The 16,136-nt window shown below is 41.7% G+C and overlaps 3 protein-coding genes across 3 annotated transcripts; 1 reads left to right on the plus strand and 2 right to left on the minus strand.

The window, feature by feature from the left end:
- Positions 1-8,406: 8,406 nt before the first annotated feature.
- On the minus strand, positions 8,407-9,144 carry LOC307129725 (gamma-crystallin M2-like; the record flags this gene model as incomplete). The annotated part of the gene is made up of 3 exons (XM_079822396.1): positions 8,407-8,679; positions 8,762-9,004; positions 9,115-9,144. The coding sequence occupies 3 exons, from the start codon at positions 9,142-9,144 to the stop codon at positions 8,407-8,409; spliced, it is 546 nt and encodes a 181-aa protein (XP_079678522.1).
- Positions 9,145-10,912: 1,768 nt separating this feature from the next.
- On the plus strand, positions 10,913-11,525 carry LOC307129738 (gamma-crystallin M2-like; the record flags this gene model as incomplete). Its single annotated transcript, XM_079822409.1, has 2 exons — positions 10,913-11,149; positions 11,253-11,525. Exons 1-2 carry the CDS (start codon positions 10,955-10,957, stop codon positions 11,523-11,525), a joined length of 468 nt encoding a protein of 155 aa, XP_079678535.1. The 5' UTR covers positions 10,913-10,954.
- Positions 11,526-13,647: 2,122 nt separating this feature from the next.
- On the minus strand, positions 13,648-14,528 carry LOC307129729 (gamma-crystallin M2-like; the record flags this gene model as incomplete). Its single annotated transcript, XM_079822400.1, has 3 exons — positions 14,502-14,528; positions 14,122-14,364; positions 13,648-13,920 (listed from the first exon to the last, which is right to left on the minus strand). Exons 1-3 carry the CDS (start codon positions 14,508-14,510, stop codon positions 13,648-13,650), a joined length of 525 nt encoding a protein of 174 aa, XP_079678526.1. The 5' UTR covers positions 14,511-14,528.
- Between the last annotated feature and the right edge of the window lie 1,608 nt (positions 14,529-16,136).

Consider the following 16,136-nt stretch of genomic DNA (forward strand, 5'->3'; position numbering starts at 1 on the left):
ACTCTGTAAAAAAATGTGATAAATTAATAAAGCAGTAGTGACACTTAACATAAGTATCTTCATTCACCAACTTGCAACACAGACCGCCTTGCTAAAACACACAAATGTGGGAGATGCGGAATGGATAAAAATAACTAAACAAATAAGAGGACTTGACTAAGCCCATTAATGGCACGTTTGAGTCATGCTCTTAACGAACTATGTTTTATTTCCTCTTTCCATATTGTGAATAATAAATGTGTATTTTAATTTTCTTGTTACACAGTGGAGCCTAACTTATTGTAATAATTATTTGACTAACTTTTACATCGAATTATTCCTGGTCATTCTCACGTAGTAAACTGAATTTGTTTATATTGTTTGCCTGCTGGAGGTACGCTATTACGTCGTGTGCAGTGATGTTAACATTTAATCCAGCCGGTGAGAGAAAATGGCACTATCAAAGAGTCTAAAGAGGAAAGTCGACAGCGAAAAGAGGGCATACAAAGAAGAATGGAAAGACAACTGTGTTCATCCTACCTGGTTTTGTGAATGCAAAGCGGTTGTGTCTCATCTGCAACGAAGTTGTCACTGTTTGTAAAGAATAATATAATATCAGAAGGCACCACAAGACAAAGCATGGCACCTTTTTTTGCTGGTTGTCTTGTCAATATTTTTGATAAAAAGTAGGGAAGTAGGGATTCAAAAACCCCTTATGACGACAAGGAAAACGAGGACCGTGACGTCGCCCGGTACGGCGCAGCCGGGGCCCCACCCTGGAGCCAGGCCTGGGGTTGGGGCTCGTATGCGAGCGCCTGGTGGCCGGGCCTTCCCCCACGGGGTCCGGCCGGGCTCAGCCCGAAGGAGCGACGTGGGGACACCTTCCCGTGGGCCCACCACTCACGGGAGGGACCGTAAGGGGCCGGTGCGGAGAAGATCGGGCAGCAGTCGAAGGCAGGAGCCTAGACAACCCGATCCCTGGACACGGAAACTGGCTCTTGGGACATGGAATGTCACCTCACTGGCGGGGAAGGAGCCTGAGATTGTGCGTGAGGTTGAGAAGTTCCGACTAGAGATAGTCGGAATCACCTCTACGCACGGCTTGGGCTCTGGAACCACACTCCTCGAGAGAGGAATGACTCTTCACCACTCTGGAGTTGCCCATGGTGAGAGGCGGCGGGCTGGTGTGGGTTTGCTTATAGCTCCCCAGCTCTGCCGCCATGTGTTGGAGTTTACCCCGGTGAACGAGAGGGTCGTTTCCCTGCGGCTTCGGCTCAGGGATAGGTCTCTCACTGTTGTTTGTGCCTACGGGCCGAACGGCAGTGCAGAGTACCCGGCCTTTTTGGTGTCCCTGGGAGGGGTGCTGGAAAGTGCTCCGACTGGGGACTCCGTCGTTCTACTGGGGGACTTCAACGCCCACGTGGGCAATGGCAGTGACACCTGGAGGGGCGTGATTGGGAGGAACGGCCCCCCTGATCTGAACCCGAGTGGTGTTCAGTTATTGGACTTCTGTGCTAGTCACGGTTTGTCCATAACGAACACCATGTTCAGGCATAAGAGTGTCCATCAGTGCACATGGCACCAGGACACTCTAGGTCGTAGGTCAATGATCGACTTTGTGGTCGTTTCATCTGACCTGCGGCCGTATGTCTTGGACACTCGGGTGAAGATAGGGGCGGAGCTGTCAACTGATCACCACCTGGTGGTGAGTTGGATCCGATGGCGGGGGAGGAAGCTGGACAGACCCGGTAGACCCAAGCGTACTGTAAGGGTCTGCTGGGAACGTTTGGCCGAGCCCCCTGTCAGAGAGATCTTCAACTCCCACCTCCGGCAGAACTTCGACCGGATCCCGAGGGAGGCTGGAGATATTGAGTCCGAATGGACCATGTTCTCCACCTCCATTGTCAAAGCGGCCGCTCGGAGCTGTGGCCGTAAGGTCTCCGGTGCATGTCGAGGCGGCAATCCCCGAACTCGGTGGGTGGTGGACACCGGAAGTAAGGGATGCCGTCAAGCTGAAGAAGGAGTCCTATCGGGCCTGGTTGGCTTGTGGGACTCCTGAGGCAGCTGACATGTACCGGCAGGCTAAACGGACTGCAGCCCGGGTGGTTGTGGAGGCAAAAACTCGGGCCTGGGAGGAGTTCGGTGAGGCCATGGAAAAGGACTATCGGCTGGCCTCGAAGAGATTCTGGCAAACCGTCCGGCGCCTCAGGAGGGGGAAGCAGTGCCCTACCAACGCTGTTTACAGTGGCGATGGGCGGCTGTTGACCTCAACTGGGGATATCGTCGGACGGTGGAAGGAATACTTTGAGGATCTCCTCAATCCCGCCATCACGCCTTCCATTGAGGAAGCAGAGGCTGGGGGCTCAGAGGAGGACTCGTCCATCACCCGGGCTGAAGTCACCGAGGTGGTCAAGAAACTCCTCGGTGGCAAGGCACCGGGGGTGGATGAGATCCGCCCTGAGTACCTCAAGTCTCTGGATGTTGTGGGGCTGTCTTGGCTGACACGCCTCTGCAACATCGCGTGGTGGGGACAGTGCCTTTGGGATGGCAGACCGGGGTGGTGGTCCCTCTTTTTAAGAAGGGGGACCGGAGGGTGTGTTCCGACTACAGGGGGATCACACTTCTCAGCCTCCCCGGGAAAGTCTATGCCAGGGTACTGGAGAGGAGAATACGGCCGATAGTAGAACCTCGGATTCAGGAGGAACAGTCTGGTTTTCGTCCGGGCCGTGGTATACTGGACCAGCTCTATACCCTCTACAGGGTGCTGGAGGGTTCATGGGAGTTTTCCCAACCAGTCCACATGTGTTTTGTGGATTTGGAGAAGGCATTCGACTGTGTCCCTCGCGGCATCCTGTGGAGGGTCCGGGGTCCTTTGCTAAGGGCTGTCCGGTCCCTGTACGACCAAAGCAGGAGTTTGGTCCGCATTGCCGGCAGTAAGTCAGACTTGTTCCCGGTGCATGTTGGACTCCGGCAGGGCTGCCCTTTGTCACTTTGGATAAAAGTGTCTACTAAATGACTAATGTATTCACCTTGGAAAAATACAGAGGTCCAGACCTCAACACTTCAGTTTACATGGTCGGAGCTATTCAGTCTTGTTCAGCTAGTTTCACCACAGAGCCTTTAATGTACACATGATGTTGCGCTTGTATCAAATTCAAATGGATAAAGCCACTGCCTGGTGCTCGTAACTCATTATCACTTAAATAGAGCGGCAAAATCGCCGAACGAGTTCGTCAGCGCTGTGCGTGAGACGATCCAGCTGCTCTCGCGCTTCGAGTCTGTTGGATGCGCTCGCGGTTTAATCAGCTAACGCAGTTTCTTCACCTGGCTTTTGATGCTTGTTCCCAATCCCATGCATTTGCAGCACTCGAGTAACAGCGCTTAATATGTGGGGGCGTGGTGGGGTTTGGCGAGCGGCACTCCAGGAAAAGTTTAGGTTCTCCTGATCGACTGTCAATCATTTCCTCGCCAATCACGGGCCCCCTCCGCTTCAGCCCCAGCTAGCCCTTATGTTAATCCAGCCCTGTACATATATACATCCGAGTCCTGATCGGGAGGTAACGTCCGATCGAGTCTGAAACCACGTGATCGGGCCCGATTTCCGATCACATGATTGGATCTGGACATCCCTAATAAAAAGGAAGCTGAATTTGATTTGTTATTGTTCTCGGGTTGGTGCTGATGCCCCGGTTCATAAGCAAACGTTTCTATGGTTCACTGTTCGTTTTTTCATACCACACATTTCATGACGGCTATTTTAGAGGCATGTCTAGCGATCCATTCCACAAACTCTTTTGAATGTCTTTCAGAACTTTTCAAATTAAAAGCTCTCAATTCATCCCAAAATAAACACATTGCTGCAAAAACGTTCTCGTATTTTTTGAAGGCAAAATCACTAAAGAAAAATTGGTTATAGCAATTGTTATTGTTGTAATCTCTCCGGTTCGCACCACCCACTCCAAGCGGTGCGCGAACCTGAGTCTTTCTGCATGGGAGTCGGACGCTCTAACAAGGAGGCTAAAGGCTGTGACCTCTAGCGTTAGTCACTGTTACAACAGCAGTGAGATTTACCTGCACAGCTCTCACTAGCTGGCCTCCGTTACACTATCATGACAGATCTATTTCAGCATCAGCTGCTATCAAAATGAATCTGGCCAAAAATAGCCAGTTGCTGACCACTGCTGTAAGCTATGGGAGCCTACTACTTTTCACTGCTATGCTGATGACACACAACTGTACATGAAATCAGAAACACACAACTCTCATTTCAACAACATCATCTCCGTCTTCAACACTCACCGCCTGTCTGGAGGAGATAAGGATGTGGATGAAGCACAACTTCCTCCAGTTAAACAGCTCTAAAACTGAGGCAATTCTTGTTGGCACTCCACATCAAACCCAGTCTTCCTCCATAACTGGTATAACACTCTCTGGTCATGACGTTCCCCTCTCCACAACTGTCACCAATCTTGGTGTAAGATTTGATCCACAACTCAGCTTTGAAGCCCATATCAAAAACCTCTGCAAAACATCTTTCTACCATCTCAGAAACATTGCAAAACTCCGTCCAACGCTATCCTTAGCAGATGCTGAAAAACTGGTCCACGCCTTTGTCTCCTCCAGACTGGATTACTGTAACGCACTTCTCACCGGGATCCCTAACAAAAGCTTGCAGAGACTGCAGTATGTTCAGAATAGTGCTGCTAGGATCCTGATGAGAGTTCGAAAATACGATCAAATCACACCCATTCTCCATTCACTTCACTGGCTTCCTGTTACCGCCAGGATTGAATATAAGGTCTCCCTTCTAACCCCCCCCCTATCTGAAAGAACTACTCACACCTTCAACTACAACTCGATCAACAAACTCAAACCGCCTCCTTCTCCCCAAGACAAAGCTCAGCACTATGGGTGATCGGGCTTTCTGTTCTGCCGCTCCTCGGATTTGGAATGCCCTCCCCGACCATCTGAGGGCACCTCAAACTACTGAGACTTTTAAAAAACATTTCTTTTTAGGAGAATTTATGACTTTTAACCATTCAATTTATTAGTATTTTATCCTTCCTAAATGATCTTAACTGTAGCACTTTGAGATTTGTTCCAAATGTAAAGTGCAGTACAAATACAATATTATTATTATTATTATTATTATTACTAATATTGAAGGTAAAAATGAACTGATTTGTATAAAACTTAAATTACACTCAATTACGTTTTTTTTTTAATAATAATAAAGTTATAATATTAGCTTTACAATTACATAATCATATTACTACTCCAATTCGTTTTTTGAAATATAAACATTTACTGGCTGGTTTAAAAGTGTCCTTTTATTTCTCAGACAAAATTCTGCATATTTCTATGTAAAATTTAAATATATATATATATTTTATGTCAAATAATAACAAATCCTGAATTAAATTTTAAAACAAATCCTCAAAAAGTCCCTTCAAGGAGATCTTCCAGTGGTGTTTTCTTGGGAGGAGGTTGTTTCAGCTTCTTCACCCTCATCCTGCACTGAGGAATAGCAGAAATAAAAAGATTAGGTCAAATTTACAAAGTACAACATTGACAGGGGTTTCACATTGTTATAAAGGCAAGATTTTAATTATAATTTGTATCATTACACTTGCAAGAGTTAGAAAAAACAGAACACATTTAGATAAATATGCCATAATTATCAACAAATTATTGAGAAAAAAATCCATGTACACATTTAGAGAAAGAGATAAATACAAACACCTGGTTCTGCAACAGCACAGCGTTCTCCTTCAGTCTGTGGAATACATCATCGCGCTGGTCTTTCTCTTGATGAGGAAGAGCCTCGAATCCATTTACTACGGCAGAAAACAGCCTTGTTAGCTTAGAAATCTAGACTCACCCTAGCGGCAGCAAATATAATTTGCAGCCAGGGCGTCTAGCAACTCTCCGTTGGCTTGCGAGCTGGATAAACCAAACTCTAGTCAGGCCAATCACATCGTGTATAGAGTCGGTGGGCGGGTTTAACATAATGGCGGCAGAGTTGCGGCGGTTCCGCTTGCTACTTGAAAACAAAGAAGCTGGCGAATAGCGGTCTTTCGAATCAGCTTTGGCCGCGACTCTGGAAGATTTGGAGTTAAGAACAAAGAACGGCACTGAAGTCATTCTTAAAAAAGGAAGATATGTTCTGAGTTTTGCCGACCGGATACGGCAAAAGTGTAATCTATCAACTAGCTCCGCTTCACCTTCTTCGTTGCTGGGGTTGGTTGTAGCCGTATCCTATTGCGTGCAGAGGAAATTTGAAAGACAACTGTTTATCCCACCCCTCGGATTGAGTGTGCCTGCCAATGGTGTGTTCCCAGACCCAACATCTTGATGTAGGTCTGGCTTGTCAGGCTACAGCCTTGTATCTTTCGCTGTGAAAACACTGATGCACCTTGTGCTCACTCTTCACTCTTCTTCGCGCCAGTGTGCATGCACAGTCCGTAGCGCTAGATACAACTTGCTCGTTGCTATCGTGCCTGTAAAGCGAGGTCACAGTATGGCTTCAGCATCCCTGCTGTTTAAAACGTGTATCGCGATTCGTTTAACATCTCAACCGACTTGAATCGTCACACATTTGTATCGATTTTCAACCGACTCTGAGTGAATCGTTACATCCCTACTCAGAACCTGTTGTAATCACAGCCAGTGCTGTTCCACTTCCTGCCTCAGCCGCAGAGCCCTCTCCTATTCCTGAGATTTGCTGCTCCAGCTACAATTACTGCATGTCTTGTGCGGGTCTATAAGCCCATAGTCTGGGTCTTACAGGCACAGGCCATGGGTCTGCATTGTAATTTTGTTATTGACCATGCCCAAGTTCATGACCCAGCAACTCAAACCTCACTGGTTCTTGCAGAAGCTCAAACATGCTTCATTTAAAAAAAAATCTTCATTTGCACTCCGAAGATGAACAAAAGTCTTACGGGTTTCGAACAACCTAAGGGTGAGTAATTAATGGCAGAATTTTCATTTTGAACTAACCCTTTATGTTTTAATGGGTTTTCACCCCCTTTATGCAGAGCACATGACAGTTAATATAATATGACTACGTATGCAGACTGACTGTGAGATGTGGTCAGAGGGGGTACACTTTCAATGAACTGCCTCTTAAGGGAAACTGGGGAAACTCTGCTTAAATTGTTACAACCTTACAAACTTAAATAATAGATTATTAGTTATATTAAGCTATAATTCACAAAATTATATTTAAATTGGTGAAAGCCTTACCAAGATACAGCCGGACTGCCTGTTTACTTCATGTCAAATTTATTGCCATTTTATAGACCAACCATTTTGCATACATTCAGTACTTTTTTGTCAGGCTGAAAGTTTGAAGATTGTCTGACCCAAAGTGAATGAAGATTCGAGTGGGACAATCAAATTCATACAATGGATTTCTAAATTTGTTCAAAATCTTATAATTTATATTATATTTGACCATGATTAATAATGTTTTCTCCATCCTAGTCAAGTACTTACAGGCCATGGCGTTGATGATGCCTTACTAGATTTTGTTTCACTATGCTTAAAGGTCCCATGGTGTGGATTTTTTTATTATTTTATAATGTTTTCTGAGGTGTACTTATATTGTTAGAATGATTTTTTACATCACAAAATGTCATAATTTAGAGATAAAAGGCATTTTTTCTATCTTGATATTAGCCCTCTGGCTTGAATGCTCTGTTTCAAGGGGCGTGTCTGCTGTGAGACTTCAGTGGAAACGCCCACTGTTGTGATTGGCTGACATCTTAACATTTGAAATGAGTATTAGATTATGTGACGGAGGGGGCGTGGTTTAGCGAGGTCTGCAAGGACAGCCAGAGAGAGACAGAGACAGAGACAGACAAGTTGATCTTTTAGTCACTGGCTTGATTCGATTAAACGATTTAGAAAGAAAGTCTGTGTGAACTTGATTGATTAGCTACACATCAGAAATCCCTGATCACAGATCAGGCATTAATGAACACTGTTACTCACTGTTTGTGGCGGTGCTGTCGAATCCATATGGTAAAAGCCGGTTTGTAAAGCCTGTGCTGACATTGCAACTAAAATAAACTGAATCCATTTTCTCTGAATTCTCTCGGTGGGCAAAGCAGAGGAAGGGGAGGTAACCTTTCCCCGTATGACGACATACAGGGAGGATTCCAGATCGGCTTGTCTGAGCTCTCATTTTCTCAAAGGCAGGGCAGGACACCCAGAACTCGGTTTACACCTATCGAAATTTCTAGCCACTTGGGGACCATATACAGGCTAGGGGAACTCATATTAATGATAAAAAACTTCATAAAGTGAAAATGTCATGCCATGGGACCTTTAAAAACGAAACAAAAGTGTTGGAAGAGAGTAGTTCAGAAGTGCTTTATTTTCAAGTAACACAAATTCTCTCACATTAATACGATTGACTTTTTAATAGAAGGAATCATTGATGCGCTTCATGCTCATGAATCTCATGCCACCCATATTGCTGAAGCTCCTGTACTCTCCAGGCCTGAAGTACCACATCTTGCCTCTGTAGTGGGGCTGCTCATACATTAGCCAGTGGCCGTCCATCACATGACAGGACTGGCAATGAGACATGCGGTAACGGTCCATGGTGCTGTCACAGTCATCCATCATCTCATACATCTGACCCATGAAGTTCTCCCTCTCATAGATCCTCATTCTGAAGGATCCCTTGTGCTGAAAACATATAAACAGAAATGTAAAAAATTGTGCTAAACTGTTATAAGAGCATTTTGTGAAGTATATATTGTTCTCTTACCATAGGGATCATACGGCAAGATCGGATGCAGTCGCTCATGCCAAACATAGACATGTAATCAGCATATTCACCCCTTCTAAAGAAATACTGATTTCCCATGTAGTTGGGACGATCATACATCATGAAGCAGCCGCTCTCCACTCTGCAAGAGTGACAGCGACTCAAGTAGGGGGACATGTCAGCAGTGTCACTCATGCACTCATAAGAGCGACCCTGGAAGTTCCTGTCCTCATAAAAGACGGCCTGAAATGATTAAAGATAAGAGTTTACTGGGATGCATGCATTTCAGTAAATATTGCATTCTACTAGAGAGAGAGAGAAAGCAATATTTTGTTATTTTTTTGATTACTTACCCTGCACGTGCTCATGCTAGTGGTAGTCATTTTTATATTTAATTATTGGCTGCTCTTCTGTTTACACTGCTCTGTTCTCCTGACAAGTCTCACCCTTACTTTTATACCCGAGCGAACTGAATAAAACAGTGTGCTTGCTATTGAGGTTGAGGAAAACCTCCTGACTCAGCAGACCAGTATAGAAGCGTTTAGAGTGCATTCATTGTGGACCATTTTGACTGAACCTTCAGGTTATATACACTCCCCATTGACATTTTTCATAACGTTTTTCAAAATGTAATTTCTTTGTCAAAAAAAAACAAGTGATCAAAATTGATTTGTCAAAAAGAATTTCACATTTTAAATAATGTTTAAACATATTGAGATGCAGAACTATAGGTTTTGTCAACGTAATTTGTTTTAACTCATTTCATATGTATTTATGTATGCTAGGTTAAAAATTTACTTTTTAAATGAAAATTCTTCTGATTGAAGATTGTTTTAATAAACCTTTCAAAAACAATGTCACAACACAGACTTTTGGTGGTTTGATCTATTGATCAAATGTATGATTTTGGACTTTGAACATGGTATGAACACAGCTGTAAGTTCATCAAAAACACAGATTTTCCTCTTCCCAATATTTGTAATTTAAGTGAAAAGCTAGTGATTATGGTAAGATCACAAATGGCTGCACGTTATCCATTTAAACATATGTGCTTAATTAATTTTAATGATTTTATTCCTTATGTTATTTTGTGGTTTACGTGTGTGTGTGTGTGTGTGTGTGTGTGTGTGTACATGCTGGGTATGCCAATCGTGTTTTTATATTTATGTATTCATAGATATTAGATTAAGGAAGTTTAAACAGTGGTTTAAAATACATACTCTTAGGCATTGTAATGAACACACTTAACAGGCTTGTGTAACAGGGGAAGAAAATGAGATCCTGTTCTTTTTATATATACCTGAATTTGCTGGGAATCTTTTTGATCTGCCAGCTCTGATGAGATGTAAAGAGGGTTATTTTATGATAAATGAAGATTCGAAGTGAATAAATGGATTGCCCAGCCTCATGTGACTGTAGGTTCACTTGATTGTTAGTTCAGCACAAAGGAAACACCAAGATGCAAACCCATCTACTGGCTACTTGAGACTGATAAGCCTAGAAACAAGAGATTCAGTTTTGACATATTACAAAAGAACTTTAGCTTTTCATGGGCCTCTATACCATGCTGCTTTGTCAGGAGTTTTCACAATAGGAGGTACATATTCTTTAGGTTTGTGCAGGTATAAATGTACGGGTTAACATGAGCAGAGTGTCGGTGTACCAGTACGAAAGTGCTCTAAAAGACTACCACTACCACCATGGGCAGGGTAAGTAATACTGATACTTAAAAATAAAAACAATAGTACCACAGCAAGCAATTTTGCACTTAAAAGACGCCTAATAGGCATCCAAACACAATCAGTGAAAATTTAATAGACATCTAACCACAGCCCAAGAATGGACTAGTCATCTAGAACATGAACATATCAAAGAAATGAATCCAAACCTTGTAATCACTGTTGACTTTGCTTACATGCTGGAATATCACACATCTCGTAAGTTATTTAGGCAAAAACGACATGTAACCAAATTCAAGATTATTTTGGCTGGAAGTGGGCTACTTGTAGCCGGACTATATTGGGTCTATAGTTAACGGAGACTGTGAAATGATGGCTATTGCTTGCTGGGACATCTATAGGATGCTTCTTTTACTAATTTAAAATTACACAGGTATTTCATTGTTTCTTTTGTGTTCCAAAATAGATCATCTTCTACGAGGACAGGAACTTCCAGGGTCGCTCTTATGAGTGTATGGGCGACTGTGCTGACATGTCCTCCTACATGAGCCGCTGTCACTCTTGCAGAATAGAGAGTGGATGCTGGATGATGTATGACCGTCCCAACTACATGGGAAATCAGTATTTCTTTAGGAGGGGTGAATATGCTGACTACATGTCTATGTTTGGCATGAATGACTGTATCAAATCTTGCCGTATGATCCCTATGGTAAGAGCATAATACATACAGCTTTACTCCCCCTAGAGCTGTTTACTAAATGCTCTTATAACAATTTACCACAAATTGTACATTTCTGTTCATACCTTTGCAGCACAGGGGATCCTTCAGAATGAGGATCTACGAGAGGGAGAACTTCATGGGTCAGATGTACGAGATGATGGATGACTGTGACAACATCATGGACCGTTACCGCATGTCTCACTGCCAGTCCTGTCATGTGATGGACGGCCACTGGCTCATGTATGAGCAGCCCAACTACAGAGGCAGGATGTGGTACTTCAGGCCTGGAGAGTACAGGAGCTTCAGCAATATGGGTGGCATGAGATTCATGAGCATGAAGCGTATAAATGATTCTTATTTTTAAAATGTATTTTTGTGGTACTACAATAAAGTACAGTTGAACCAGTCCCTAAATTTAAGGTGCACTCAATAGATTTTTTTCTCATTTAAAAGTAAAGTGAAAGAAAATGTCAGTGCTTTTAAACAAAACCAAAAAGCTATTTTGTTTATGGGGCTCATGGGGCCTGCCGTGTTTAGATCACATGACCATTTATGTCTTGCAATTTGACAGATCTGCAAATAGAAATAACAAAACAACATTGAATGTACTTAGTATGTTTCATCGGCTCATTGTGCTTTACCAAACATAAAAATTATATAAAAACTCTCCAAACAAAATGAGCACAAAAAGAAAAATTAAATGTTCAAAGAAGCAATCACTATTGGCGCAATAAAACATACTGCAGTGACTGGCAGACTTGAAGTGATGAGCATTGTAAAACAATGCCAATGGCCACAGCATAAAATTCCTCTGTTAAAGACACTGCTGCAACACAGGAAACAATCTGAGACAGTTAGGGAAAGAGCTCACTTCAAGTGCAAGCACACCACCACAAAGCAAAACATTTGTAGAGATTGAAGCAAATAGTATCAGTAATTTTATTTTGTTTAGTATGAGATGAAAAAAGTGGGTAAAGTAAAAGCATTTAATAATCCAATGTCATGCATCAGTAGGTATCAGTAGAAAGTTCAAGGGGTAAACTGGGGTAAAAAAAAAGAATATTTGTTTGCTGAGTTGCACTAGAGTAGCCCCATAAGGCTACAAAAGTTTAGTCATGAGAGAAATGCGGTTTAATTAAAAAAAAATATATATATATTTAGTTGATTTTGAATTATGAAAACAAAATAAAAAATGTGGAAACAATTTTTTGCATAATGTCACCATAAAACATGACTGAGTAAAAAAATTACTAAAAAATTATTTGAGACAAAATATTTGAGGCAAATATTTTTACTTTTAGAAGAATAAGGTGGCTAGCTGACTTGAAATAAACTGTGATTGTCAGTGATGTTGGTAGATGTTTTGCCCAAATATCTCATACTGTTGTCGAACAGTCTCTCTTACTAATTAGGAATGAATAAGACTAAAGACAAAATGACTGCTGCTGACATTTCTATGTTCTGTCATGTTTGGCCTCTAGGTGTCAGTACAAAGTCAAACACGGGGCAAATAAGAGCCCTGTGTAATGCTGATTTCTGTGTCATCTAGAGTGTAGTGAAAGTGATCGGAAGGTAAACTCCTGGATGTTCACAAGGCTTAGTGGGCTTAAACTAATGTGACTAAATGGAGAAGAGACAGCAAGGGCATGCTTTCCTTTTCCCCAATTAAATAGACCAAGTCACCTGGCATACTTTGACCTCTCCAACATCAAGCACTCAGATCAGTGTCACAGACTTGCTCTTGCTCACTTGCCATTTTCAATCTAATTAGAACAGATTAAGCTAAAAAATAAATAAAACAGTTTGTTCTCTTTATATATATATATATATAAAAAGAGAACAAACTGTTTTAGTTTTTAATAAAGGCCTTCTGAAGCGAATAGATGTGTTTGTGTAAGAAAAATATCCATATCCATAAATATCCATATCCATATTAAAGTGCCTCTCGCAGTTCAAAATGCTTACACTACGTCTGACGAGCGTAAGCATTTTAAACTTTAAGAGGCACTTCAACACTTTTTCTGCAAGTTAAATACAGAAGGTGATCGGCTGGAACTTTACTTTATAAAGTTTTAAATTTGGATATTTTTCTTACACAAATGCATCGATTCGCTTCAGAGGGCCTTTATTAAAGAGCCATGTGGAGCATGTTATATGACAGACAGATGCACTTTTATGGACTTCAAAAACAGAACAACAATCACTTCCATTATAAAGCTTGGATTAGCCAGGACTTTTTTTAATATAACTCCAATTTTATTCGTCTGAAAGAAGAAAGTCATATACACCTAGGATGACTTGAGGGTGAGTAAATCATGGGCTAATTTTCATTTTTGGGTGAACTAACCCTTAAATACAAATGTGTGCGATTGTGAATTATCTCATGAGACATTTTTGTGGGGATATAAATATTGACATTGAAACGAGTTTCATTACATATTTGTTTTATTTTTATAGAGAAATTAATTAATCACAATGCTAAAACATTAGTACCAGGAGTCCATGATACGCCTCATGCTCATGAATCTCATGCCACCCATATTGCTGAAGCTCCTGTACTCTCCAGGCCTGAAGTACCACATCCTGCCTCTGTAGTTGGGCTGCTCATACATGAGCCAGTGGCCGTCCATCACATGACAGGACTGGCAGTGAGACATGCGGTAACGGCCCATGATGTTGTCACAGTCATCCATCATCTCGTACATCTGACCCATGAAGTTCTCCCTCTCGTAGATCCTCATTCTGTAGGATCCTCTGTGCTGTAGTGGAAGAGAAGCCATTTAAGTTTATCATTTTTTAAACATACATCTAAAACAGTTATGCCTCTTTGTAGATCACCATTAAATGATCCTCTTAAAAAAATATTTAATTTAAAAATATTTAGCTATATAATGCTTTTTTCCCCCACAGTAATTTACCCAAGTTGATTTATTATGGACATGTAGGCTCATAGAACTCACCATAGGGATCATACGGCAGGACCTGATGCAGTTGCTCATTCCAAACATAGACATGTAATCAGCGTACTCGCCCCTTCTAAAGAAATACTGATTTCCCATGTAGTTGGGATTATCATACATCATCCAGCATCCGCTCTCCACTCTGCAAGAGTGACAGCGGCTCATGTAGGAAGACATGTCAGCACAGTCACTCATGCACTCATAAGAGCGACCCTGGAAGTTCCTGTCCTCGTAGAAGATGACCTGCAAATTATTCAAAAATAGTGTTAATCGGTTGATCTTGCATCCTGAAAGAATATAATAAGTTGGCAACATAATTTATGTTTAAGTTGCTATATAACGTTTTGTTAATCATGTTAATCAAAATGTTAAGAACGTACTTTGCCCATGATGTCAACTGTCAAGTTGATATGGCTCCAATGCACTGTTCTTTGTGCTTGGCTACCTTTATATACCTGTCCCAGTTCAAAGACTGTGTGTTCCCTATTGTATATGAATGCCTGACCCAGCATTACAGTGCACTGGCCTTTTTTACATAGTCAACTGTGTTCTCCATTCTACACGTGACTAGATCATGCTTTCCGCCTGTTCCAATGGTTGCTTTTTGATTCTGTTTTTTTTCAACCAGAATGACGGGAATGTGTTCAGCGTTTTTCTCAATTCATTTAAAACACTTTTTGGCACATAAAGGATTCTTTTGAATGAATACATTTGGCGGAAACATCCAAAATATCTAGTGCCAAGTCATTGATTTGAAGGTAGTCAGACAAACATCATTTTTTTCAAATGATGTTTTGTTGTGTTTCACACAAGAAAGAAAGTAATAAGATTTGTAATGAAGTTGGGTAAATTACAAAGTTAGCATTTGGGTGAACTGCCCTTTTAATATAGCATTTTTAAAATGTTGTTTTGATACAGACAGTGTTCAAAAGTGTAGTCTATTTGATGTAGTGCAGGGTGATGTTAGTGTGCATTCCAGTAGTTATTTATTCTTGATGAAGTAGCACATCATATAAAATTGGTCTGTAATGTAGTTTTATAAATATACTAATAACAGCATATTGCCATTTACAACATGACACTGGAGTACAAATAGCATGTTTGACTGTTTGTGTCATGGAAGTAGTATACATTTGAATGGGCTGGTGTGTCTTAGGGCGTTTTCACACCTGAAAGTCCGCACCAAGGTCCGAACCAAAGTTCACGTTTTGATACATTTGATACTTTCGGTTAGTTTTGGTTTGGTTTCACATTGCAATTATGCGAGCGCACTAAAGAACTTTACGTGACACACTTGCGTCCACTCGTCATCATCTATGTGGGCTGCATCTTGACATTGATTGGTTTGTAAACGGACGTGTGTCTGACAAGTGTGAATGAGCGGACCCCTGATATAGATCAGTGGAACGGACGCATATCGTTGCCACTATTGAACAGTGCGCATTGCTTGACTATGTTCTTTTTGTCACGTTTAAAAGTGGACATTTCAAGCTTTATATACAAACATGTATCTCATGTTTGTGAGACGAGTAGCCTGCTGAGTTTCGGTTTATTTGAGACGCGCTCAAGTTCATTTGCAAAGCATGTGATCGCTCCCGCGATTATTGTCTGCTATAGACTATTTGCTTCTTATTTATTAAATCCAGGTAATTATCTGACGAAACATTGATTAAAATGAAGATACAATTTATACAAAACGAAATTCACATTAAAGAAAGGTTCATAAGCAAAATCATTTCTGACCTTCTGTCTTCTGACATATTGCGCATCTTTTCACTTTTCATAATCAATGTAGCCTAGATTGAATTTAAAAATAACATTATAATATTTAAACATAAACAGGAACTTCCTGTAAATGGTCTGAAGTACGAACCATACATAAAATGCTTTCACACTAGAAATGAACCGAACCGTTGTTCAGTTTGATCCGGACCGAGACTACCTCTTTTCGTCGGACCAAATTTTGTCTGTTTGGTCCGGACCGTGGTACGGGGGAGGTTTCACACCTGTAATTT

This window comes from Gobio gobio (assembly GCF_949357685.1).
Source record: "Gobio gobio genome assembly, chromosome: 7".
In the NCBI taxonomy this organism is placed as follows: domain Eukaryota; kingdom Metazoa; phylum Chordata; class Actinopteri; order Cypriniformes; family Gobionidae; genus Gobio; species Gobio gobio.